This window comes from Cetorhinus maximus, chromosome 16 (genome assembly GCF_964194155.1).
Source record: "Cetorhinus maximus chromosome 16, sCetMax3.hap1.1, whole genome shotgun sequence".
Classification (NCBI taxonomy): Eukaryota; Metazoa; Chordata; class Chondrichthyes; order Lamniformes; family Cetorhinidae; genus Cetorhinus; species Cetorhinus maximus.
Genome location: NC_135894.1, coordinates 27280412 through 27307688, shown reverse-complemented (window position 1 = coordinate 27307688; position 27277 = coordinate 27280412). Strand labels below are relative to the sequence as shown.

Here is a 27277-nt window from a genome sequence, read left to right as displayed (position 1 = left end):
ATATGCAGGGGGAATAGAGTTAATTGGATAGCTTTTTCAAGAGCTGGCAGGGGCATGATGGGCTAAATGGCCTCCTCCTATACTATAAGATTCTGTGATTCATAAATTCTTAATTGTAGCACATTTCTTCTAAACAATATAAATATTCATGTGTTTAGCATTTTCTAAAAGAAAGAAATATAGGTAACTCCCATACCTAGAAGCATCATGGTTTTGGGGTCCAGCCAGTGTTCAGTATCACAAGTCAACATATACAGGTACCCTCTGCATCGCTCTGACCTGAATCTGCTGAGTATTGCACCCTCCCTCACACTTGTATGCTTAGAATATGAATGACCCCAGTTAATATCTGTATTCTGGAGTAGGTTGGAGGGTGATGGGAAAGGACTGAATACAAAATAAAAGTAAAGAAGAACTTGCAAAAGGGAAGGAGGAAGAAGATTGTTAACTAGACATGGACTCTGGATGGAGAGGGACTGATGGGGTCCAATAATCAGACATGGACTCTGGATGGAGAGGGACTGATGAGTTGAATCTTACTGAGTTGGTGTTGGTGGATATTGTTAGTTTTTTTTAAACTAAGGACACTATTAGTTGCTTCACTTGCACTCATGACTGAGGTTGGAAGCTAGCAGTAATTATAAGTCCTACTTTGTAATGGACAGAAATTATTTTAAATTTATACTGTGAGTTTATCTTTAAAATTGCCAAGGTTTATGACAGCGTTTTCCATCATTTTCTATATTAATTGACAGAGCAAGGGCTTAGCAGATGAGATTTTGCTGTGTGCCACCAGGTCGGCTAACCCCTGTTCTTTGAAGGGGCTACTTGGGTAGCTTTATGGTGGGTGAAGAGGTCATTATGACAGCGTTGTCTGTTTGAGGGCCGTTAACAATTGGTGTCAATGTGGCTCAATGGCTAGCACTCTCACTTGTCTTACTCGTGAGTCAAAAGGTTGATGTAACTGGTTGCTGGAGTCCCAGTCTGGAAACTTGACCACACTCATAGAGTCATAGAGGTCTATAGCACAGGAAAAGGCCCTTCGGCCCATCGAGTCTGCACTGGTCAAATAAATACCTAACTAATCTAATCCCATTTTCCAGCTCTAGGCCCACAGCCTTGTATGCCATGGCATCACAAGTGCACATCCAAACACTCTTAGAGGTGCTGTCTTTTGGTTGAACTAAGGCCCCACCTGACCTTCTCAAGTATGTATAAGTAATTAAATGGGACTATTTGGAAGGCCAAAATTTATCACTCACCAACATCACTAAAACAGATTATCTGCTTACAAATGCTGCTGTTTGTGGGAGCTTACTGTGCACAAATTGGCTGTATCATTGCCTACATGACAATAGTGAGTACATTTCAATAAGCATTTCATTAGCAGTGAAGCATATTGGGATATCCTGAGATCGTGAAAGACACTATAAAAATGCAAGTCCTTTTGCTAAATCGTTATAGAGTAGCATTTGCGTGTGGTCACATTTCATTCTTTGTTTTGTAGGGACACATCAAGGGTTATATCTCTCACCAGCATCAGAAGCTTGTTGTCAGTAAACAGAATCCTTTCCCACCACTGTCCTCTGTGTGTTAATCAAAGGAGGTCAGATGTTCATATATTGCTTCCCCACGTCAATCCCAGGACACGCACGTGTTGCAGGCTGATGGCCTCATCACCAAGGATTGTATGTAAAGCTAAGGATAATGTGACTTGCATTCCAGTGAGTATTTCCTGCCATTGTTTGATGTATTTCCTCTGTCATTGTTCCAGTGTAATTTTGTATTTCTCATTAAAGATGCAAATGTGATGCAAGATATATTTTGTTAACTTGAACTTGTTAAATGACAATGATGTTGTAATTAATACAAACTTTTTTTATTGAAGCACACTGTTTATATATCTCTGCTGCAGAAACTGAAGAATTTAGATTGATATCACCATATTAATAATTTGTACCTCATCTATCCTAAAATGTTTCAAAATGGAACACGCACAAGACCAAAAATTTGAGTTTTTTGCTTTGCCAGCTTGCCCTCAAACATTCCATCCCTACCCACACCAGAAAATAAATTTCATGCAAAATATATTTCACACAATATTTCCTCTGCTAACCTTGCCTCTTAGAACCATCGAAAAGTTACAGCACAGAAGGAAGCCATTTGGCCCATCTTGTCCATGCCAGCCCGAGGACACCCAGGTGCCCTTTCTAATCCCACCTTCCTGCACCCGGCCCATAGCCCTGCAGCTTACAGCACTTAAGGTGCAGATCCAGGTACTTTTTAAAAGAGTTTAGAGTTTCTGCCTTTACCACCAACTTGGACAGCGAATTCCAGACACCCACTACCCTCTGCGTAAAAAAGTTCTTCCTCATGTCCCCCCTACACCTTTTGCCACTTATCTTGAATCTATGTCCCCTGGTTCTAGAATTCTCCATCAAGGGAAACAATTTTATCCTGTCCACTCTATCTATTCCCCTCATAATTTTGTACACCTCAATCAAGTCACCTCTCAGCCTTCTTTGTTCTAAGGAAAATAACCCCAACATATCCAATCTCTCCTCGTAGCTACACTTTTCTAACCTTGGCAATATTCTTGTAAGCCTCCTCTGCACTCTCTCCAGAACTATTATGTCCTTCCTGTAATGTGACCAGAACTGCGCACAATACTCCAGTTGTGGCCTCATCAGTGTTTTATACAATCTTCTGAAATAAAAAACATAAAATTCTGGAAGCACCGAACAGGTCAGGCAGCATCTGTGGGTAACGTGTAAAATTTCCCAGGACAAATCCAACCTGGCCAATTATTGTCCCACCAGTCCACCCTCAATCATCAACAAAATGATGGAAGGTATTGTTGACGATGCTTTCAAATGACACTTATTCAACAATAAGTTGCTCACCAGTGTTCAGTTCGAATTCTGCCAGGACCACGTGACTCCAATCCTTATTACAGTCTTGATCCGAACATGGACCAAAGAGATGAATTCCAGAGGTGAGGTGAGAGTGACTGCCCTTGACATCAAGGCAGTATTTGACTGAGTGTGGCATCAATTTTTCTTGGGCTCCTTGAAGTCACTAGGAATCAGGGGGAAAACTCTCCACTGGTTGGAATCATATCTAGCACAAAGGAAGATGGTTGTGGTTGTTGGAGACCAATCATCTCAGCCACAGGACGTTGCTGTATGAGTTCCTCAGGGCAGTGTTCTAGGTCCAGCTATCTTCAGCTGCTTCACCAATGACCTTCCCTCCATCATTAGATCAGAATTGGGGATATTTGCTGGTGATTTCAGAGTTCTGTTCCATTGCAGTTCCTCAGATACTGAAATGAAAACAGGAAGTGCTGGAAAAACTCAGCATGTCTGGCAGCATCTGTGGAAGGACAAATCGACGTAACATTTTGAGTCCAATATGACTTTGTTTGGAAATCAGATACTGAAGCAGTCTGTGCCTGTACGCGGTAAGACCTGGACAAAATTCAGGTTTGGGCTGATAAATAGAAAGTAACATTAGCACTTCAAAAGTGCCAGGTGATGACCATCTCCAAGGGAGTCTAATTATCTCCCCTTGATATTCAACGGCATTATCGTCGCTGAATTCCCCATCATTAACAAAAATTGGACCAGATACTATACAAGAGCTGATGAAAGGCTAGGAATTCCATGGCGAGTAACTCACCTGACTCCCCAAAGCCTGTCCATCATTTACAAGGCAAAAGTTTGGAGTGTGATGGAATACACTCGACTTGCCTGGGTGAGTGCAGCTCCAACAACACTCAAGAAGCTTGACACCATCCAAGACAATGCAACCTGCTTGACTGGCACCCATCCACCACATTAAACATTCACTGCCTCTACCATCAGTGCACAATGGCAGTAATGTGCACATCAACAAGGTGCACTGACCCAACTCGCCAAGCCTCCTTTGCCAGCACTTTCCAAACCTGTGACCTCTACCATGTAGAAGAACAAAGGCAGCAGGTGTATGGGAACACCATCAGGTCATGCAACATCCTGACTTGGAACTATATCACCGTTCCTTCACTCACTGTCGCTAGATCAAAAATGTGGAACTTCCTAACACCAAACAGACTGAACAGTTCAAGAAGGTGTCTCACCACCACCATTTCAAGGGCAATAAATGTTGGCCTTGCCAACCACCCTTATATCCTATGAATAAATTTTAAAAATGTGTGATGACCTTTTATCAGAATTTCTGAATAAAGCTCATAGGTCTGAAATGGTAATTCCTTTTTCTCCAGAAAGGGGCAGAAAATTCAGAGAAATAGGTGGGTGAAGCCTCATTATTTGAAAGGGTGGATCCATTTAAAGGAGCCTCTGGAAAGCGAGAATGCAAGGGCCGGTGCTATCTGAGAGAGTGCAATGGTTGATAGTACAGGGAAGAAGCTATTATACACAGCAGCATGGTACACGTGAAGGATATGGCTATGAGACGGACCTCCATAACCCCAAAGGCCAGATTACAGCGACATGTGCAGTTTAATGACTTCGCTAGGGCAGTAAAGGTAGTTCAGCATGTCTGCTGAATAGCAACGCAGCTTATAGAAACACATGCAAATTGCAGTGTCCTGCCCCAATATTCAAGCAATGCCCTTTGGGATATCACATTGCACCTTGTTGCTCGCCATAGAAACAATATAACTTGGCATCACTCATGTCAGTTCTCACATCCTGTCATGCATTGAACTCTCAGCATTTCATTCCTTACTCCTTCCACCTACCATTACTACCATTAAAATTGACAGGTTGACACTGCAGGATCTGTAGACCTACAGCCACTTAATACTATGGGTTCCTCCTGCACAGGAATCCAGCACATAATGCTAGGCATTCACTCACTTAAGTCATCAAAAAGAAGTGGTGCTATCAATCATTGAAATTAACTGGCCTCGCAGTTGAAAATGAAGATGTGGGGCGGGTGAAGGGGAGGTCGGACATTGTGACAAATGTGAGTTCATGAGAATGTATATATTCTTCAGTCTCTCCACCAGCTTCCTCATAAGAGATCCACAAAGTACCTGTTTCTGATAGCTCTGACTCTGCCTGACCTGCATGCAAACTTTTTCTTTCCCCATCCAGACGTGGCAAAACAGGAAAGGAGAAAGAATGCTGCTGAAGAGCATGAGAATGCAGTCACCTTTATCTCTGGCAGCACTGCTACCCTGAGCTGAGCAGCCTAAAGCCAGTATCTTGGGGTGTCAACAGATAATAAAAGCAAAATGCTGCAGATGCTGGAAAACTGAAATAAAAACAGAAAATGCTGGAAAAACTCAGCAGGTCTAGCGGCGTCTCTGGAGTGAGAAAGAGTTAATGTTCCGACTCTTTCTCTCTCCACAGATGCTGCCGGACCTGCTGAGTTTTTCCAGCATTTTCTGCGCCTACAGATAACGCTGATAAGGTGAGATAGTTGTATACAAGGCAGTATTCTTGCACCACCAGATGGTATTCAGTTAGTCCGGGATCCCAGGATCTTTCTGCTTCACTGAGATCAGTTGTCGCACTGATTGCTGGTGACCAGGATCCTACTCTCAGCATCGTGTGGAGTTGTTGGGGCTTGGTCCCCCTCATGGAAGCAGGAACATCAGCCAATCTTTAACTCATTGCGGAAGCCTCCAACTCTACCAGATTGGAGCAACCTCTGTCCCAATAAAGAATGATCCTATCCCTGCGCCGATCCCCGGGCGGAACGGAGTGGAGCGGAGCCAGTCACCTCAAACCCAAGGGGCTCTTGTAATTTGGAACAGCTGTCCCAGGTGTGACATAGAAATGATAGGATATGACAAAGCAAAGGTCAGGCGGCCACAAGGGGTGTCCATGGTGCAGAAACTGATGAGGCTTTTGTGACAGTACTAGATCACTGGAATTATTTGATGCAATGACTGCTTGTTATTTGTTTATCTAATAGAATAATGGGGAATGGTACCATGCTGATGCTCATAATTATGATTCGATGGTTAATTTTGAGGAGAGGTGGTTTTACTTAGACCATGACAAGTTGATGCCCTCTTTAGGTGCTGTGATCTCAGGAAATGATCACTTTTTGTGACTCAGCTGTCCCATTACCTTTTGTGCTGCACGTAATTTCCTGTTCCTCTTGGCTGGACCAACAACATTGGCAGCTTCATTATCGGCCTCTCTGGGATCCTCTGGGACTTCTCTGGCCCCAGGCTGTCATGATCAATGGCACCGGATATCAACTAGTTATGCTTAAATATTCAGATTAGTGTTGGTTTTTCATTCGCTAATCAGTGTTTGTGCTAAACCATAAGGCTACAGATAGAGAGTTCAGAATAGACAAAAATATAATTGCATGGGTTCTGTTAGAAATCTGTCATCTTCCATAAAATTATTTGAATATAGGATATGTGGGAGAAACACATCTTGCACACATCACCAACACCGATCATCATCGCCAATGTCATTGTTACTATCGTAATCGTCACCTGACACAATCACCCATCACCAGCCCTATCAGCAGCATCATCACTATCACTGGTATCAGTGTAATTCTATTGCATCTGTTTATTACATCAGTTTACAATCACATCATTTCATCAGTAGCTCTACATATTTCCAGGAATGGTTAAAACCAGTTGCTATCTACAAGCTTAAGGATCCATTTTTGTTTTTGTAAACAGCCCCATGGAGTTAGAATTAGGGAACAGAAGTAGGACTTGAGTCAGTAATCATTTTTTAATCACTATTTTGGTTCTCAAGAATACTCAATTCAACTCAATTCTCCACTCCTGTTTCTCTGTCTATAGGAGTATTGGTGGCAAAAATACATCCTGAAGTCATGTTAATTTGTTACGTTGGGTGCACATCTAGAGACCCAAGACTGATCAAGCCATTGTTTTTTTAATCCAATTTATGTACCTTGATACCTTTGTATAAACTGGTACCATGGAGCAGTTATATTCTCCTGCTCCTAAACTCATGCCTGTCAAATACCAGACATCCCTGTACTTAGTGACGAAGGGACTTCCTCTGGTTAAGTAGCACAGCGGATCTTCCAGTTCTTCGAAACCCGCACAAAACATTCGATGTACAACGGGAAAATGCTGCAGCCTCTCACATTTTGAAAATTCGACATAAGGAACATATGGGACGCCAAGTAGAACTGGCTGGTTGATGCGGCCCTGTTTCTGTTTCCATCCACTTATGGCCCCATATTCCAAGTTCATCAAAAAGAATTCTGCAAAGTCTGTCTCGGGAAGACAGATAGGGATGGTGTAGTTGTTGAACTCGATTGGTGTCTCTAACCTCAGTAGTGCAATGTCATTCTCAAAAGTAACTCGGGAGTACCTTGAATGAATGTGTATTTGACTGATATTGTGTGTTTGCTCACTACCTTCGTTTACTTCCAGGTTGTTCTCGCCTATATAAAACAAAAAGGACAAAGTAGATTATCCTTTTGCAGAAATGTATGTTTTCAATTTTTGAAAAAGATATTGGTCTGAAAAATAATAAGAGAAACAGTAGTTGTATTTATATATAATTTTTCACTACTTCATGGTGTCCCAAAGTACTTTACAGCCAATGAGTTATTTTTGAAGTGCAGTCATTTGTAGGGAGACACCAGCCAATTTGCACACAGGAAAGTCCTACAAATAAAAATGAGATAACCAGCACCATCTAAAGCAGTTTGAGGGGATAATAATTGACCAGGAACTGGGAGAATGCTCCCTCCTGGACAGGAGCACTACAGCAGGGATATGGAGCAGAGAATAGCTAGCATTGTAAAATTAAAGCAATTGAATGTTTGAATGTACATCTGAGGTACTTCAAATAATATCTTCGATGCTATGTATAAATAACAGAAATATTAGCAGTAAATTTGTAGAATTACATAGAATTTATGGCACACACAAAGGCCATTTGACCCAACTAGTTTATGCTGGTGCTTATGACCATACCAGCTTCCTCTCACCTTAGTTCACCTCATCCTCTCAGCATAATATTCTAATTCAGCTGGTAGTATACGAGACAACTGGCCTCACCCTATGGCTGTGGGCATAGGGGACAAATACCTGCCATAGTTCCTGCTGCTGGTCACCATCCCTGCTGGAAAGCCCTTACATGAGTTGGCTGGTTAGGACAGTGCTGCCTATGGTTAAATAGCTGTCTTAGACACAATAATTAGGCTCACAAATGGCCAACAGACAGAGGCAGCGGAGATATGATGCCGATGGGCATTGCTGCGTTTAAGGCAGTGCTTTAAAGAGAAAAGGGGAGAAAATAAAACATAATGTCACTGTCACAATGTCATCAAATCTAATTTGAGTACAGAAAGGCAGAAACTAAAGTTGAAAGCACTCACCCACAACAACTGTGAAGGAATGCAACTGGTTTACACAGTCAGCTGAGGTTAGCACAAAGTCCTTATTTAGAATGGCACCTGCGCAGACTGCTTCATTGTCATGTTTTAAAAGTACCTAGGGTAGAAACACATGAGCCATCTTAGCCCAGAAATTCTGCAAGTTAGAATTGTTTAAGACTGGGTTTCTGGTTGGGGGTTGAGGGTTGGAATCCCAGCCAGGACTAGGACAACCCTGCAATCCACCCCATTTATCATTGTGTCAGGATATCCTGGGAATGGGGAATGGAATGCATGGATGAATGCATGGGAATGATGGCCAATTTAATGAATATGAAATTCCAGTGAAGCCCAACGCAAACTGGAGGAACAGCACCTCATCTTCCGACTAGGCACTTTACAGCCTTCCGGGCTGAATATTGAATTCAACAACTTTAGATCTTAAACTCCCCCTCCCCCCATCCCCACCCCGTTTCTTCCCCCTCCCTTTTGTTTTTTTTTTCAATAATTTATATAGATTCTTCTTTTCCCACCTATTTCCATTATTTTTAAATCTACAACTAATACCTTGTTAGTCTTTCCACCCCACCCCCACTAGAGCTGTACCTTGAGTGTCCTGCCATCCATTCTTAATTAGCACTTTTCTTAGATAATATCACCACCATCAACACCTCTTTGATCCTTTTGTCTGTGACATCTTTTGATTATCTGCTCCTATCACTGCTTGCTTGTCCCCACAACCACCCCACCCTCAACTTCTCTTTCCCCCCGCCCCCCACCTTAAACCAGCTTATATTTCACCCCTCTCCTAACTATACTTCAGTTCTGTTGAAGGGTCATGTTGGACTCGAAACGTCAACTCTTTTCTTCTCCACCGATGCTGCCAGACCTGCTGAGTTTTTCCAGGTAATTCTGTATTTGTAATATGAAATTCTGCCGTTTCAGCTCCTGGCTTTGCTCATATCTGTATTAACCAGGTCATGGTCAGTAGATTGAGGAGCAAGTGGCTGGTTGAAGCTTTGGTTAACTTCGCTGCAGTTACTAGTGTGATTCAGATAATTTTGTTGTACTCCTGCTGCTGAAGAGAGCTCAGGCAAACTGCCTTTAAACAGTGTTGTCACATCAAAGTCTCCAGACCATTCCCCAATCTATGGTAATAATGGATGGAGGCAGAACAGGAACAGGATGAAGAGAGAATCGCCTCAATCAGGCTACGCTGAAGAAAGATGTTTTTTCTTGCATCAAAATTCACAATCACCACCTCACCTTTGGACAGATATCTGAATAGGTGCAATTTAATGAGGTTTTGCTTGGAAGCACTCTTGAAACTTTCTGATTTGGTCCAGTATCAAAAGTTCTGATGCTCACAAGGGTGAAAGTTTAAAGCCTGTCGTAAAGGTCACAGGAAAAGTTGTGGAAAGCAGGCAAGTAGGAACAAAAGTGCTGGGAGCAGGTTGGTATGGAAGATTAGAGTTTTCCTGAGGAGCATGTAGAATAACAAGGCATTTCAGTAGGCTTTGACTCCAGCCCTATTTCTTCGAAGGACCATTTGATGGTTCGTATAGCTAAAGACTGTTTTTAACTTCCTCAGTGGTAGCTCAAAGGTAGAGGAGAACCAGAGGGCCAGCCGAGCACTTCAAGTTGCACATCTCCTGCCCTGTGCTTACCATCCGTATCATGGATCCAGCACCTGCCCTCACATGAGAGATAGTGTGCTCACTCAGCAGGAAGTAGATCATGAGTAAGGAATGTTTTCACAGGGGTAAAACTGAGAGTGTAAGGACCTGGATGTGGGAGGGGGCAGTGGGATGTTCCTCCATGGAAGGCAGAGTAGAATTTCTCTCAGTGGAGGAGCTCAGTGACCTAGACCTGAGGGCCTCAACAGAACAGTGATTTGGCAGTGGCATGGCTCCCCATGAAGATGATTTGTGAAGTGGAAGGAGTCTAGTATCCACATGTGCAACAGAGTGACAGGACCGATATTCCCCCATGAAGGGAAACATCCTCTCAACATCTATTTATCTTGGCGAGCTGCCTCAGAATCTTATGTGTTTCAATTGGATCTCTCATTCTTATAAGCCCAATGAATACAGGCCCAAACTGCTCAATCTTTCTTCATAAGACAACCCTTCCATCCCAGGAATCAACCTAATGCACCTTCTCTCCAATGCAAGTATATCCATCCTTAAATAAGGAGACCAAAACTGTACAAAGTACTCTAGGTGTGGTCTGATCAATGCCCTGTACAATGGCAGCAAAACTTTTCTACCTGTATTCTCCATTCCCCTTGTAATAAAGGCCAATGAACCATTTGCCTTCCTAATTACTTGCAAGCTAACTTCTGTGATTCATGTACCAGGACACCCAGATCCCTCTGGACTGCAGCATTCTGCAGTCTCTCTGCATTTAAATAATTTTCTACTTTTCTATTCTTTCCAGTGGGCTACCTCATATTTTCCCACATTATACTCCATCTGCAAAATTTTTGCCCATTCACTTAACCTATCTATATACCTTTGCAGACTCTTTGTGTCTTCCCCACAACTTTCTTTTCTACCTATCTTTGTCTCATCAGCAAATTTAGCTACAATATAGTCTGTCTCTTCACCAAATCATTAATTTAGATTGTAAATAATTGAGGCCACAGCCCTGATCCCTGTGGAATTCCACGAGTTAGTTTGCCAGTTTAAATTGACCAATTTATCCTGACTCTGTTTCTGTAGTTAACCAATCTATCCATACTAATTTATTGCCCCAACACCATGAGTTCTGTTCTTGTGCCATAATTTTTTATGTGGTACCTTATTGAATGCCTTTGGAAATCTACATATACTGGTTTCCCTCTATGCACCCTACTGGTTACACACTAAAGAACTCTAATAAATTTATCAAACACACAATTTCCCATTTATAAACCCATACTGACTCTGCTTGATTGTAATATGATTTTCTAAATGCCCTGCTACTACTTAATAATGGATTCTAGTCAATTCCCATTGACAGATGTTGGACTAAACGCTTATAGTTTCCTGCTTTCTGTCTCCCTTCTTTTTTGAATAGAGGTGTTACATTTGCAGTTTTCCAATCCACTGAGACCTTTCATAGGGATTTTGAAAGATTACAAACAATGCACCCACCATCTCTGCAGCTGCTTCTTTTAAGACCTTGGGATGTAGCCCATCGGGTCCAAGGGACTTTTCAACCTTTAGTCACACTAGTTTTCCTATTTTTCTCCAATTTTAAGTTCCTCCCTCCCTTCTTCCCCTTGACTTCCAACTACTCTTAGGATGTTTTTTCTGTCATCTTCTGTGAAGGCAAATGCAAGATACTTGTTCGAAGTCTCTGTCGTTTCTGTGTTTTCCAGTATTAATTTCTCTGTCTCTAAGGGGCCAACGTTTACTTTAGCTACTCTCTTCTGTTTTGCACATTTGTAGAAGCTCTTACCTATTTTTTTATTTCTAGCTAATCTATTCTCATAATATAATTTCTCCCTCTTTTTATTTTTTTCCATTCATCCTTTGCCATTTTCTAAAATTTCGCCAATCTTCTGCCCTACCATAAATCTTTGCAGCATTGTACACTGTTTCTTTCCATGTAATGCCTTCCCTTAACTTCCTTAGTTAACTACGGATGGTGCATTCTTCTGGTAGTGTCTTTCTTTTCAATGGAATATGTTTTTATTGAGAGTTATGAAATATCTCCTTAAATGTCTGCCACTGCTTCTCTAGTGTTTTAACCTATTTCCCCAGTCCAATGTAGCCAACTCTGTCTTCATATCTTTGCAGTTGCCTTTATTTACATTTAATAGTTCCTAGCAGAGACATTTGGAGCAGGAATTAGTCCAGAAATATTTACAAGCTGATGATGAGTAGCAGTGAGTGGGCTTTGAAATTCCAATGATAATTTGAAAAAACCTACATGAAACTAAAATTGATCTGATTAGTGGTCAGGACTGATACAATACGAGAATGTGAGGTTTCTATTGCTGAAGCAAGGTACGCAGACTTTCAGAAAACGTCATAGAGAGATGGTTGGGGAAGTAGGAAGATTATGTTGAGTTCACTGCCCACATTGTCCACTGCACTCAGTGCAATACCAGCCAGGTGCAAGGGTGCATTGATGTCCTAGGGCGAGAGGTAGATATGTTTTGGAAGAGGACACTACCCTGCCATCAAGAGGGTAAAAGGATGCAGCCACCAGAACATGGCTCATACGATGAGTGTCACAGGGCCTTATTGTGCAGTAAATCCTCACCTGCCAAGGGTATTCGCCCTTCCTACAATTTTGGTCACCATCGATTGCCCTGAGGATCAAATCTGTATCTTCGATCGATGAAGCGACCATCACCTTTCCACACGGATAAGGCACTGTTCAACATAAAATAGACAGTGCTTGGCTTAGAATTGCAGCAATGGCTCTGATATTCCATGCACCTTCTCCCCACAGGTTGGTGCTGTCAACAGAACCTACACGACTGTATTCTGACTTTGCGGGAAACAACTCCCTCCCCCTCCCCTACAAATGCTCCGCCTCCCACAGCTCCCCCCCTCCCCAACCCCAGCAGCACCTCCCAGAGATCTTGATGCATCATTTTCAGGGCAGCTGACAAATGGTGTGCCCGAGTCTCTGATCTGTAGCATAGGTGTGCACGGGTCCCCGTCCAGAAAAAAACGAGTTGGGAAATGTGTCATTCAGAGTAGAAAGAGAGCTTGCAGAGGGGAACACAGACATGTTCAACACTATGCATCCTGTCACGACCCCTTAGGGTCTCATGTGTTTCAATCAAGAGGAGCAGGCTATTCGACCCATTGAGCCTGCTCCGTCATTCAATAAGATCAAGATCATGGCTGATCTGATTGTGGCCTCAACTTCACATTCTTGCCTACCTCTGATAACCTTTGACTCTCTTGTTCATCCAGAATCTACCTACTTCTGCCTTAAAAATATTAATTGACCCTGCCTCCACTGTTCTCTGGGGAAGAGAGTTCCAAAGATTCATGACCATCTGAGAGAAAAAAATTCTTCTTATCTCTGTCTTAAATGGGAGACTTATTTTCAAGCTGTTTCCCCTAGTTCTAGTTTCTTGCACAAGGGGAAACATCCTTTCAGCATCCATTCTGTCAAGACCCCTCAGGATCTTGTATGTTTCAATAAGGTCACCTCTTAATCTTCTGAACTGCAATGGGTACAAGCCCAACCTGCTCAACCTTTCCTCGTAAGATAACTCCCCATCTCAGGTATCAGTCGAGTGAACCTTCTCTGAACTGCTTCTTATGCATTTATATTCTTTCTTAAATAAGGAGACCAAAACTGTACATGGTACTCTACATGTGGTCTCACTGTATAACTGTAGTAAAACATCCCTACCTTTATATTCCACTCCCCTTGCAATAAACAACAACATTCCATTTGCCTCCCTAATCACTTGCTGTTCCTGCATACTAACTTTTCCTGATTCTTGTACCCAGATCCCCCTGTACTTCAGATTTCTGCAATCTCTCTCTATTTAAATAATATGCTGCTTTCCATTCATCCTGCCAAAGTGGGTAAGTTCACATTTTCCCACATTATACTCCAAATTTTTGCCCACCCACTTAACCTATGTATGCCCCTTTGCAGAGTCCTTATGTCCTCTTTGCAGCTTACTTTCCTACCTATCTTTGTGTCATCAGCAAATTTAGCAACCATGTATTCGATCCCTTCATCCAAGTCATTGATATAAATTGTAAACAGTTGAAGCCCTAGCACTGATCCCTGTGGCACTCCACTTGTGACATCGTGGCAGCTAGAAAATGACTCATTTATGCCTACTCTCTTTTTCCTGTTAGCTAACCAATCCTCTCTCCATGCTAATATGTTACCCCCTACACCATGAAATCTTATTTTGTGCAGTAACCTTTGATGTGGTACCTTGTCAAATGCCTTCTGGAAATCTGAGTACACCACATTCAGGTCCCCCTTTATCTATGTTGTTTGTTACTTCCTCAAAGAACTCCAATAAATTAGTCAAACGTGATTTCCTGTTCACAAAACCACGTTGACTCTGCCTATTTGCATTGAGATTTTCTAAGTGCCCTGCTATAACCTCCTTAATAATAGATTCCAGCAATTTCCCTGTAACAGATGTTAAGTTATCTGGCCTGTAGTTTCCTGCTTTCTGTCTCCCTCTTTTCTTGAATAGAGGAATCACATTCGCTGTTTTCCAATCTGATGGGACCTTTCCAAAATCTAGGGAATTCTGGAAAATTAAAACCAATGCATCTGCTGTCTCAGCAGCAACTTCTTTTAAGACCCTAGGATGAATTTCATCAGGACCTGGAGACCTGTCAGCTTTTAGTTCTAACAATTTTCTCAGTACCCTTCCCCTGATGATTGTAGTTGTTTTAAGTTCCTAACCCCCCACACCTTTCACCTCCTGATTCACAATTATTTCTGGGATGTTATTTGTGTCGTCTATAGTAAAGACAGATGCAAAATATTTATTCAATTTATCTGCCATTTCCTTATTTTCCATTATTAATTCCCCATTCTCACTGTCTATAGGACCAACACTTACTTTACTTACTCTTTTCCTTTCTAAATACCTGTAGAAACTCTTACTATCTTTTTGTATGTCCAGCTAGCTTTCTCTTACTCTTATTTCTCCCTCCTTATTAATCTTTTAGTCATTCTCTATTGTTCTTTATATTCTGTCCAATCTTCTGACCTGCCATTCATCTTTCCAGAATTATACACCTTTTTCCTTTCAATTTGACACTATCTTTAACTTCTTTAGTTAGTCATGGATGGTGTGAGCTTCCCTCAGAGTCTTTTTTTCTCAGTGGAATGTATTTTTTCTGAGTATTCTGAAAAATTTCCTTATATGTCTGCCATTGCATCTTGACTGACCTATCCTTAACGTAATTTTCAGTTCACTTTAGCCAGCTCTGTCTTCATGCCCTCATAATTGCCCTTATTTAAGTTTATAAGTCTTAGATCCACTTCTCTCTCTCAAACTGATTGTGAAATTCAGTCATATTATGATCACTGCTACCCTAGGGGTGCCATCACTATGAGGTCATTAATTAATCCTGCCTCATTGCACATTACCAGATCTAGTATAGACTGCTCTCTGATTGGTGCTAGAATGTGGTGCTCTAAGAAACTGTCCTGAAAACACTCTGAACTCATTTTGCAGGCTAACTGTGCCAATCTGATTTGTCTAATCTATATGTAGATTAAAATCACCTATGATTATCACCGTACCTTTCTCACAAGCCACCATTATTTCTTCCTGTATACCCTGTCCAACAGTGTGATTACTGTTAGGGGGCCTATAAACCTCTCCCACAAGTGACCTCTTTACTGTTGTCATTTCTCACCTCTACCCAATATCAGATTGTGTAAATGCCACATTCAGAGGTGGCAGTTAATGCTACTTTGCCAGGTGTCAAAGCATTGGCTGAGGTGCAATGTTGGCATTAGAGTAAGACAGGCAGACAGATGCTCCCGTGTTTAATACTTTATTACGGGTAATGTGGAATGGTGCCAATCATCAGGCCTATGTCCACCTCCAACAGGGTGAAAACCCTCCCGGGTCCCTCAATAACACTAGGCTCAGTAAAACATACTGAGCAGCATGGCACCTGAGCAGCTGAGATTCCTTTTAAAGATATCAGTTGAGGGAAAAAGCTAAAAACGTCATTGCCTCTCAGATTCTGACAGCGGCCAAAGTGGAATCCTGGCATATCTCTTGAAAATAGCTCGGGACCTGGATTCCATGTTTTCTATTCTGTTTTCTGACTGATGTTTTTGGGAATGGAAAACGGTTTCCAGTGGTGTTCCACAGGGCTCAGTGTTGGGGCCTTTGCTGTTTGTTGTATATGTTAACGATTTGGACATAAATATGGGAGGTATTATTGGGAAATTTGCAGATGACACAAAATTTGGCCGTGTAGTTGATAGTGAAGAGGATAGCTGTTGTCTCCTAAATTATATCAATGGCTTGGTTGAGTGGGCAGAAAAGTGGCAAATGGAATTCAACCTGGAAAAGTATGAGGCAATGCATTTGGGAAGGGCAAACAAAGCAAGGGAATACTCAATAAATGGGAGGGTATTGAAAGAAGTTGAGGAAGTGAGAGACCTTGGAGTGCATTTCCGCAGGCCCCTGAAGGTGGTAGAACAGGTGGATAAAGTAGTTAAGAAAGCATATGGAATGCTTTCCTTTATTGAACAAAGTATTGAATACAAAAGCAGGGATGTTATAATGGAACTGTATAAAACGCTGGTTAGGCCACAGCTGGAATTTTGTGTACAGTTCTGGTCACATTACAGGAAGGACATAATTACTCTGGAGAGAATACAGAGGAGATTTACAAGAATGCTGCCAGGGCTTGAAAAATTGCCACTATGAGGAAAGATTGGATAGGCTACAATCCTTAGAACAAAGGAGGCTGAGGGTTGACCTAATTGAGGTGTACAAAATTATGAGGGGACTAGATAGGGAAGACAGGAAAGACTTGTTTCCCCTAGCTGAGGGGTCAATTACCAGGGGGCACAGATTTAAGGTGATTGGTAGAAGGATTAGAGGGTACATGAGGAAAAACTTTTTCATGCAAAGGGTGGTGGGCATCTGGAATTAACTGCCTAAGTCGGTGGTTGAAGCTGTCCATAAGGAAAAGCAAGGTTGCACTATCAGGCTGGAAAACTTGAAATGGAGCAGGTTCAGAGCCTTTTCACTTGGGGATTATTCAACTGATCCGTCATTGACACAAAGTCAAAGTTACACTGGAGCTGTGATGTGTAGCTGCAGGGTTTGTTGTATTCAGGCTACAATGTGTTGCTGCAAGGCTTGCTGAATTGGGCTGCAATGCATTGCTGCAGGACTTGCTGCATTGGGGCTGCAGTACACTGCTGCAGGGCATGCTGCATTGGGGCTGCAGTACATTGCTGCAGCGCTTGACGCATTGGGACTGCAGTAAATTGCTGCAGGGCTTGCTGCAGTACATTGCTGCAGTGCTTGCTGCTTTGAGGCTGCAGTACATTGCTGCATTGGGGCTGCAGGGCTTGCTGCATTGGGGCTGCAGTACATTGCTGCAGTGCTTGCTGCATTGGGACTGCAGTACATTGCTGCATTGGGACTGCAGTATATTGCTGTATTGGGACTGCAGTACATTGCTGCATTGGGGCTGCAGTACATTGCTGCAGGGCTTGCTGCATTGGGGCTGCAGTACATTGCTGCATTGGGGCTGCAGGGCTTGCTGCATTGGGACTGCAGTACATTGCTGCAGGGCTTGCTGCATTGGGGCTGCAGTACATTGCTGCAGGGCTTGCTGCATTGGGGCTGCAGTACATTGCTGCAGGACTTGCTGCATTGGGGCTGCAGTACATTGCTGCAGGGCTCACTGCATTGGGGCTGCAGTACATTGCTGCAGGGCTCGCTGCATTGGGGCTGCAGTACATTGCTGCAGAGCTTGCTGCTGGCACAAAATGGTGCTAAATCCCATCTCCACTTTCCCAGTTCTGCAGGTGCAGACCATGGGTCTTCACTGATTTTTGTAATGGAATGAAGTACAGGACATATTTAATATCTTAACACCTACCTTCAGGAATACAGCTCTTTTCATCCTCTCCAAGTTTATATCCTGCGGCACAGTAACAGATGTAAGTGCCATCGTCTGACTTACAGAAGTGGTCACAGGTTTGTCCATGTGACGAACAGTCGAAGGGACCTGAAATTCAAAGAGTTATTGAAATCCATCAGTCTATGTACAAAGTGATTGGATGATGGGTTAACTATCAGGTCACAAGGGAAACTCCCATTGAAACCAGCAGTGATATATCATCTATCTTTTCTCTACACAAGCAAAAAGATAAATTGATTTCTAGATTGAAATCTATTAATAATTATTTGAAGTATGAAGATCAGAATTTAAATTGTAAGAAGACACTAACTGTGCCCTCAGGTTCTTCATGACATGGCACTGTCCAAACAAATGGCCACTTTGTAATATCCAACTAGTGGATGCGTTAAGGTAAAGAAAAAACCCAAGACTACATATTTTCACAAATCCCTCATTATAATAAGCAACTTGTGCCATAGCACCAATTAAAGCACAGCCATCACATAATCAGCATAAGGCAAGTTTGTGTAAAGTGTTTATCACTTCTTCAGCTATTGGTCCTCTTGTGCTGCTTTATCAGGGGTAACTAATGCGATTGGTTGCTTCTGGCTTAACTTCTGTAACAGTGGGCTAAGAATTCTAAAATGCGGGAAATGGGACACTTTCATTGGATGTTCTGTTGCAGAGCAAGCACAATCTGCAGCTCTTATTTTAATGCTGACTCCATGGAAGGTTCTCACTAGCAGGATTCTTTTTTAATTCATTCTCAAGACATCACTGGCAAGGCCGGTGTTTACTGCACATTCCCAGTTGACCTGAGAAGCTGGTGGGGTTGGCTACCTTCTTGAATCACAGGTAGTGTGGTTTTGATAAACCTACGTGTTTTACTAGACCGCTTCAGAGGGCAGTTAAGGATTAGTGAAGTGTGGGACTGGAGTCACATATAGGTCAGACCATGAAAGGACGACAGGTTTCCTTCCTTATGGGACATCAGTGAATCATTTGGGTTTTTATGACAACCCTTCACCTTCATGGTCACAAAGGAAATGGATGATGTGGAGGTTACACTAAAAGAGGAGTGGGAAGTTATGGACTTCCATAAGAATGGTAATAGATAGAGAAGATATAATAAAAAGATTAGCATTACTGAAAGGTGTGTTTTGGTTAGAATGCATCCTAGGTTCCTGATCGAAGCAAAGGTGGAAATTGCAGAAGCATTAGTAACAATCTTTCAATCCTCATTGAATACAGTAGTGGCAGAGGTCTGGAGGGTTGCTTATGATGCACAACAGTTCAAGGAAAGGGAGAGGACTAACCAGGAAAGTACAGACCAGTCAGCCTAACGGTGGTGGTGGGGAAGTTATAAGAATCCATTATCAGGGACAAAATAAACTTTCATTTGACAATCCATGGATTAATCAAGGAGAGCCAGCATGGATTTAAATGCAAACCATATATGACTGACTTGTTTGAATTCTTCGATGAGTCATTAAAGAAGGTAATCAAGGTAGTGTGGTAGATGTATATATGGATTTTTGGAAGGAAGTGGACAAGATGTCACACAGGCTTATTTAGAAGACTAAAGCTCATTAACGGGGTTTAAAGTGAGGTACAGATACAAAATTGTCTTCAAGTTGGTGGATGAATGTCTTTCAGACTGGCAGATGATTTTACAGTGATGTTTCCAGCAATCAGTTTTGGGTCCATTACTCTTTTCAATTTTTATAAATGAACCAGACCCAGGTGTAGGAAGCAGCATTATGAAGTTTGCAGAAGATGTGAAATTTTGCAACATAGTAGAAAGTAATGAAAAAATTATAAGCTTCAGGCTGACATAAAGAGGATGGTGAATTGGACACAGGCATGGCAGATGGAGTTTAATTCAGAGAAGTATGGTATGATGCACTTTGGGAGAACTAATATGGAAAGACATATTATAATGGCATTACTTTGAAAAGTGCAGATGAGCAGAAAGATCTTAATACCAAACACACAAATCCTGAAAGATGGAAGGGAAAGTTGATAGGGTGGTTAAAAAGGTGACTTGGGTTTATAAATTAAGGAGTAGAATATAAAAGCAAGGAGGTCATGCTAGAACTCTATTAGTCACTAATTAGGTCTCAGCTGGAATATTGTGGACAATTCTGAGCACCATACTTCAGGTAGGATGTACAGTCCTTAGAAAACGTACAGAGGAGTTTTACCAGGATATCACCAGGGGTGAGGGTCTTCAGTTACAAGGAGAGGTTGGAAAAGTTAGGACTGTTCTCCTTGGAACAGTGAAGGTAAAGAGGTGACTTCATAGACGTTATTAAGATGTGGGGTTTTTATAGAGTAGCTGGAGAAAAACTATTCCCTCTAACGAGTGAGGTCAATAGCAAGATACCACAGATTTAAAATCATCAACGAAAGCTCCAAAGCAATGATTCTCAAACATTCTCATATGCAGATCACTTAGGCGGGGCAAAAGACTGCCGGATCACCTACTGGTCCCGCCCCTTCCACTTTTGCTTGTGACCACAAAAAAGTCTCATCTGTATTAATGCGAAGAATAGAGCTGCTTTTGGTGAGACACCAGCGAGGTGAGGTCTGGTTCCAAGCAGGAGAGCTTCAGTCTCATGTCATAAGTATACTATTAATACATGCCAGAAAAAAAGTATAGACATTTTCATATTATAAACATTAGTACTATAAGAGAACATGCTCATTTTAAACATTCAAATATGTTATAAAATCATCACAATTACTTTCTTCCTTTTTCTTCCCATACCTAGTGGCGCATGGGGCAGACAAAGCACGTGCTTACACCTGTTCCCATAGTAGTTTTTCCTGGAACAGGCTGCTAGCCTGTCACCAGAGGCTATAGCTTGAGGGGTGCCACTCCACGTCAGGCATGGCTGACCAGAAGACTCTACCACTCTTACCGCCTGCCACAGACATATTGGAAGGATTACAGAACATAAGAACATAAGAAATAGGAACAGGAGCAGACTATTCGGCCCCTCGAGCCTGCTCCGTCATTCAATAAAATCATGGTTAATCTGCTTGTGTTCGAATTCCACATTCCCATCTACCCCCGATAACTTTTTATTCCCTTGCCTAACAAGAATCTAACTACCTCTGCCTTAAAAATATTCAATGACCCTGCCTCCACCGCCTTCTGAGGCAGAGAGTTCCAAAGTTGCTCAACCCTCTGAGAGAAAAAAAATTCTCTTCATCTCTGTCCTAAAAGGGTGACCCTTAATTTTAAAACACTGCCCCCTAGTTCTGGACTTACCAACAAGAGGAAACATCCTTTTGACGTCCACCTTCTCAAGGCCGTTCGGGATCTTGTATACTTCAATCAAATCACCCGTCACTCTTCTAAACTCCAGTGAAAACAAGCCCAATCTGTCCAACCTTTCCTCATAAGACAACCCACTCATTCCAGGTATCAATCCAGTAAACCTCCTCTGAGGAAGTGGCTGCAGGGATAGCGGAGGCATTGATCAAAATATTCCAGAGTTCACTGGATTCCGGGAGGGTCCCAGCGGATTGGAAAACCGCTAATGTGATGCCCCTGTTCAAGAAGGGAGGGAGACAAAAAGCAGGAAACTACAGGCCAGTCAGCCTAACATCTGTCTTTGGGAAAATGCTAGAGTCCATTATTAAGGAAGAAACAGCAGGACATTTAGAAAAGCTTAACGCAATCAAACAGAGTCAGCATGGTTTTGTGAAAGGGAAATCAAGTTTGACAAATTTGCTAGAATCCTTTGAAGATGTAACAAGCAGAGTTGATAAAGGGGAACCGGTAGATGTAGTGTATTTGGATTTCAAGAAGGCATTCGATAAGGTGCCACATAGAAGGTTATTGCACAAGATAGGAGCTCACGGATTTGGGAGTAATGTATTAACATGGATTGAGGATTGGTTAACACACAGAAGACAGAGAGTCGGGATTAATGGGTCTTTTTCAGGTTGGAAAGACTTAACTAGTGGAGTGCCACAAGGATCAGTCCTAGGGCCTCAATTATTTACTATCTACATTAATGACTTGAAGGAGGGGCCAGAGTGTAATGTATCCAAATTTGCTGACAATACAAAAATAGGTGGGAAGGCATGTTGTGATGAGGACATAAGGAATCTGCAAGGGGATATAGATATGCTGAGTGAGTGGGCAAAAACTTGGTGGACGGGGTTTAAATGTAGGAAAGTGTGAGGTCATGCACTTTGGTAGAAAGAATCAAAAGGCAGACTATTATTTAAATGGAGAGAGACTCCAAAACAGTGTAGCACAGAGGGATCTGTGCGTTCTTGTGCATGAAACACAAAAGGTTACCATGCAGGTGCAGCAAGTAATTAAGAAGGCAAATGGAATTTTGGCCTGTATTGCTAGGGGGTTGGAGTTTAAAAATAGGGAAGTCTTTTTACAACTATATATGGTTTTGGTGAGGCCACAACTGGAGTACTGTGTACAGTTTTGGTCCCCGTATTTAAGAAAGGATATACTGGCATTGGAGACAGTTCACTAGGAGAGATTCACTAGGCTGATTCCTGGGATGAAGGGGTTGACTTATCAAGAACGGCTAAACAGGTTAGGCCTTTATCCATTAAAGTTCAGAAGAATGAGGGGTCATCTTATTGAAACGTACAAGATTCTGGGGTGACTTGACAGGGTAGATGTTGAGAAGATGTTTCCACTAGTGGGGGAAACCTCGAACTAGAGGACATAGTTACAGAATAAGGGGACTCATTTAAAACTGAGATGCGAAGGAATTTCTTCTCTCAGAGGGTTGTGAATATCTGGAATTCTCTACCCAGGAGAGTTCTGGAGGTTAGATCACTGAAAGCATTTAAGGAGGAGGTAGATAGATTTTTGAAATATCAGGGAGTTGAGGGCTATGAGGAGCAGACACAAAAGAGTTGAGGCCTGGGGCAGATCAGCCATGATCTAATTGAATGGCGGGGCAGGCTTGAGGGGCCGAATGGCCTACTCCTGCTCCTATTTCTTATGTTCTTATGAACTGCCTCCAATGCATTTAGATTCTTCCTTAAATAAGGAGACCAAAACTGCACACAGTATTCGAGGTGCGGTCTCACCAATGCCCTGTACAACTGAAGCAAGACATCCTTACTTTTATGTTCAATCCCTCTCGTAATAAAGGATAGCATTCCATTAGCCTTCTTAATTACTTGCTGTACCTGCATCCTAACATTTTGTGACTCATGTACTAGAACACCTAGATCCCTTTGCACCTCAGAATTATGCAGCCATTCTCCATTTAAATAACACTCTGCTTTTTTGTTCTTTTGAACAATTTCACATTTTCCCACATTAAACTCTATTTTCCAGATCTTTACCCACTCACTCAACCTATCTATACCCGTCTGCAACCTCCTCATGTCCTCTCCACAACATACTTTCCTACCTATCTTTGTGTCATCTGCAAATTTAGCTACCATGCCTTCACCCCCCTCATCTAAGTCATTGATGTAAATTGTAAAAAGTTGAGGCCCCAGCAGAGACCCCTGCGGGACTCCACTCGTCACATCCTGCCAACCCGAAAAAGACCCACTTATGCAAACACTCTGCTTTCTGCCAGCCATCCAATCTTCTATCCATACTAATATGTTACCCCCTGCGCCATGCACTTTTATTTTCTGTAATAACCTTTAATGTGGCACCTTATCAAATGCCTTCTGGAATTCCAAGTACAGCACATCTACAGGCTCCCCTTTATCCACAGTGCACGTTGCTCCTTCAAAAAACTCCAATTAATTGATTAAACATGATTTTCCTTTCGCAAAACCATGCTGACTCTTCCCTATTGCCTTGAGCTCTTCTAAGTGCCCAGCTATAACCTACTTAATGATTGATTCTAACAACTTCCCCATGACAGACATCAAGTTAAATGGCCTATAGCTTCCTGTTTTCTGCCTCCCTCCCTTCTTGAATAGAGGGGTTATATTTGATATTTTCCTGAACCTTTACAGAATCTAGGGAATTTTGGAAAATTAACAACAACGCACCTACTATCTCATTAGCCATCTCTTTTAAGACCCTAGGATGAAGTTCATCTGGACCCGGAGACTTGTCAGTCCGCAGCTTCATCAGTTTGCTCAGTACCGCTTCCCTATTGATTTCAATTTCACCAAGTTCCTCGCTCCCCTCCACCTCCCGATTTACAGCTATTACTGGAATGTTTTTTGTATCCTCTACAGTGAACACAGAAGCAAAATATTTGTTTGTTCCTTCCACCATTTCCTTATTATCTACTATTAACTCCTCACTGTCACTCTTTAGAGGATGAACACTCACTTTACTTACTCTTTTCCTTTTTAAATACCTGTAGAAACTCTTGCTATCCATTTTCACATTTCTAGCTAGCTTCCTCTCATACTCTAATTTCTTTCACCTGGCTAACATTTTAGTCATTCTCTAACGTTCTTTATATTCTGACCAATCATCTGACCTGCCATTCACCTTTGCGGAGTTATATGCTTTTTCCTCAAGTTTGATGCTTTCCTTAACCTCTTTAGTTAACCACGGATGGTGGGTCCTCCTACTCACTGTGCCACAAGACCTCCTCAATACTTACCTTACATCTATATTAATCAAACAAAACCAACAAGAATATAAGTCTTGCTTATAAAACTATATTGTTGTTGCTCGCTCTTATGATGTTTTGTGCCGTGCATGAGAGAGCAGGTCTGGTTGTCTGATGTTACCTAGTGATTGGGATGAGGATTCTGGTTTGTTCTCTTGTATGTCGTCAGCCATGGTGTTGCATGTCAATGACTTGCATTTTGGACCAGCCCCTGAACCATCTGGAGGATCCTCACAGACCACCAGTGGTCGCTTGGCCATACTTTGAGAACCATTGATCTAGACGGGAGATAAGGAGAATTTTTTTTTCAGAGTTGCTGGGGTCTGGAACGTTCTACCTGAAAAGGTGGCGCAAGGTGACTCCATAAATAATTTAAAAAGAGTCCTGGACAGGTACTTGAGGAACTTACAGCGTTACAGACAGAAGGCGGGGATATGGAACTAAGAACGACTGCTCATCAAAGCTCCAGCACAGACCCCGTTGGTTAAATAGCCTTCTTCTATGCTATAATTTCGGTGATTCTGTGATTTTTACAATCAATATCCATTACTTTCTACTGTCAATACACATCATGCTTTATGATCAATATCTATTGTTTGTAGATAATATCTATTATATTTAATTATCAGTCATCATCATTACTATATCAAATGCATTATTTTTTAGTGTCCATGCCCAGCATTGTTTAGTATCAGTATCCATTTTTACTTTCAATCTGCATAATTTTCAGCATCAATATTCATCATTTTCACCAATTCACCAATACCAAATGGTATTGCTTACTCTCAATACCAGTCACTTTTTACCGTCAATACCCATCATTTTTTGTGATTGATAAATTATTTCTTGCCGTCAAAAGCATCAATTTTTACAATCAATGTCAATCTTTTTTTTACAATCAATAGCTATTAGTTTTAACTATCTGCCCATTATTGTTTACTGACAAAACCTGCTAATTATTTTACTATCAATATCCATCATTTAAAAACATTTTCAATATGCATTATTGTTACCAATGTCCATTATTTTTACCATCAGTACCCATCAGTTTTTACAATGAATGCCCATTTTTTTTATCAATACCCTTCCAAATGTCATCATCAGAGCCCATCAATGTTTGTTGCCCCCTTGTCACATCTCTCACAACCTCAGAATTTCCCCAGAGTTGCCTTAAGTTCCTAGATCTTCTACCAGTTTTGATCAAAGCTGCAAGAAGAAGTTAGTAATTGTCTTATGCTTTTAAGAACTTCTCTATCTCCATACTTGTAACCTATTAGACTGTCAAATCTGGCAAGATTTACAGTATTGGAGGTACTTTACCAAGTTCACAATTTAGACCATGATAACCAGTTTCACAGGAACACTTGTACTGTGTGGCATTATTCTGGCACCATCCTCCATTCTTGCACGGACTGGATGCACAATTATCATTTTCTGCTAAAACAAAGTAATTTTGAAATGTATTGAGGAAATTGTATTAGCAATTGAATCACACCTTTCCATAAGTACAGAGAAATCTTTTTCAGTATTTCAGTATGCAAGTTTTCCACCATCCTGACTTGGAACTATATCGCCGTTCCTTCACTATCGCTGGGTCAAAATCCTGGAACTCCCTTCCTAACAGCACTGTGGGTGTACCTACACCACATGGACTGCAGCGGTTCAAGAAGGTGGCTCACCACCACCTTTCTTCAAGGCAATTAAGGATGGGCAATAAATGCTGGAATTGCCAGTGATGCTCACATCCTACGAATGAAGAAAAAAATAATGATACTTGCAGCATAAAGCAGCATATGGAACACGAACCCATAACCTTCTGACCAAATGCAAGAGTCACAGCTGAAAACAGGCTCAACAGGCTTATCAAAGTCCATAATCCAAAAATCTGGACAGGGGCTCATCATGACATACCCCCACAGTACCCTGAGAACAGCTCAATTTACACGCTACTGGGCAAGCAAATGGCATTGGTGCTGTTAGCAACTGGTTAGTTGTGAAAGGCCTGCAGTAGATTGGTGGTTGGCAGCAACATGAAATCGCACTGGAAATGGCAGCAACGTTGGAGAAACAAAGGGAAGATAGCTTTCCCAATGCTGACATGGAGCTGCTGACACTGCTAGCTGCTGTGGGACCCATTTAATTAGCTCACTCTCTTGCTTGTGCAGCTGTGAGTGGCTGTGAGTGCCATTGTCCTGACTCCCTGGAGTTTTCATGAAGAAGATGAAGGTGATGGTGAGGAACCACTATAGACCAGCAGCTGAGCCAGGTATAAGGATAAGTTGAGATACAGAACATGGTTGTTTGTTTAAAATGGGAGAATCTTAACAATGAGCTTGGATGGTTAGATCAGAATAACTGGAAGAGAGAAGATGAAATTACGAACTGATTTAGTGATGGGGTCACATATGTTTGGCAGAAGCTACAGCAAAGTCTGTTTTATTTGGTGTTCAACAACCTGAGCTGGTTAGTCCTTGGGATTGGAGACCATTATCTTCATTGGTTTGACATTGCTGCCCTGAAGGCCAATGAGGTGAGTTGGGACTTTGGGACTGCGGGTGCAGGGACTGTGAAAAGATGCTTTGTCAATGCTAGCTAGCAAACTGGACAACAAAGACAGGAAAACAAAAAAGGGAAGGACTTGATTGGTTGTCAGCTGCCACCTTGAAAAAGAACTGGACTGACATGTGCTAAGAAATAGGATTGAGCATTATGAAGATGTTGGAAAGATATATTTCATGGTTTATATCTGAA

General features: G+C 41.9%; 2 protein-coding genes across 4 annotated transcripts in view; one reads left to right on the top strand and one right to left on the bottom strand.

The window, feature by feature from the left end:
* Positions 1 to 1811, top strand: part of pcid2 (PCI domain containing 2) — a 49871-nt gene extending 48060 nt beyond the window's left edge. For all 3 annotated transcript variants that reach the window (XM_078559560.1, XM_078559558.1, XM_078559559.1), the window contains one exon: positions 1508 to 1811. In XM_078559560.1, coding sequence (XP_078415686.1) covers positions 1508 to 1597 — 90 coding nt within the window. In that variant the 3' untranslated portion in view covers positions 1598 to 1811. The remainder of the gene's footprint in view (positions 1 to 1507) is intronic.
* Positions 1812 to 6304: 4493 nt separating this feature from the next.
* The window catches only part of LOC144692053 (coagulation factor X-like), a 42195-nt gene continuing 21222 nt past the window's right edge, over positions 6305 to 27277 (bottom strand). The window contains exons 4-8 of the mRNA XM_078560610.1: positions 25847 to 25963; positions 17919 to 18047; positions 12592 to 12704; positions 8341 to 8455; positions 6305 to 7398 (exon numbers count right to left, since the gene is read on the bottom strand). Of these exons, the coding sequence (XP_078416736.1) occupies positions 6863 to 7398; positions 8341 to 8455; positions 12592 to 12704; positions 17919 to 18047; positions 25847 to 25963 (1010 nt within the window). The 3' untranslated portion in view covers positions 6305 to 6862. The remainder of the gene's footprint in view (positions 7399 to 8340; positions 8456 to 12591; positions 12705 to 17918; positions 18048 to 25846; positions 25964 to 27277) is intronic.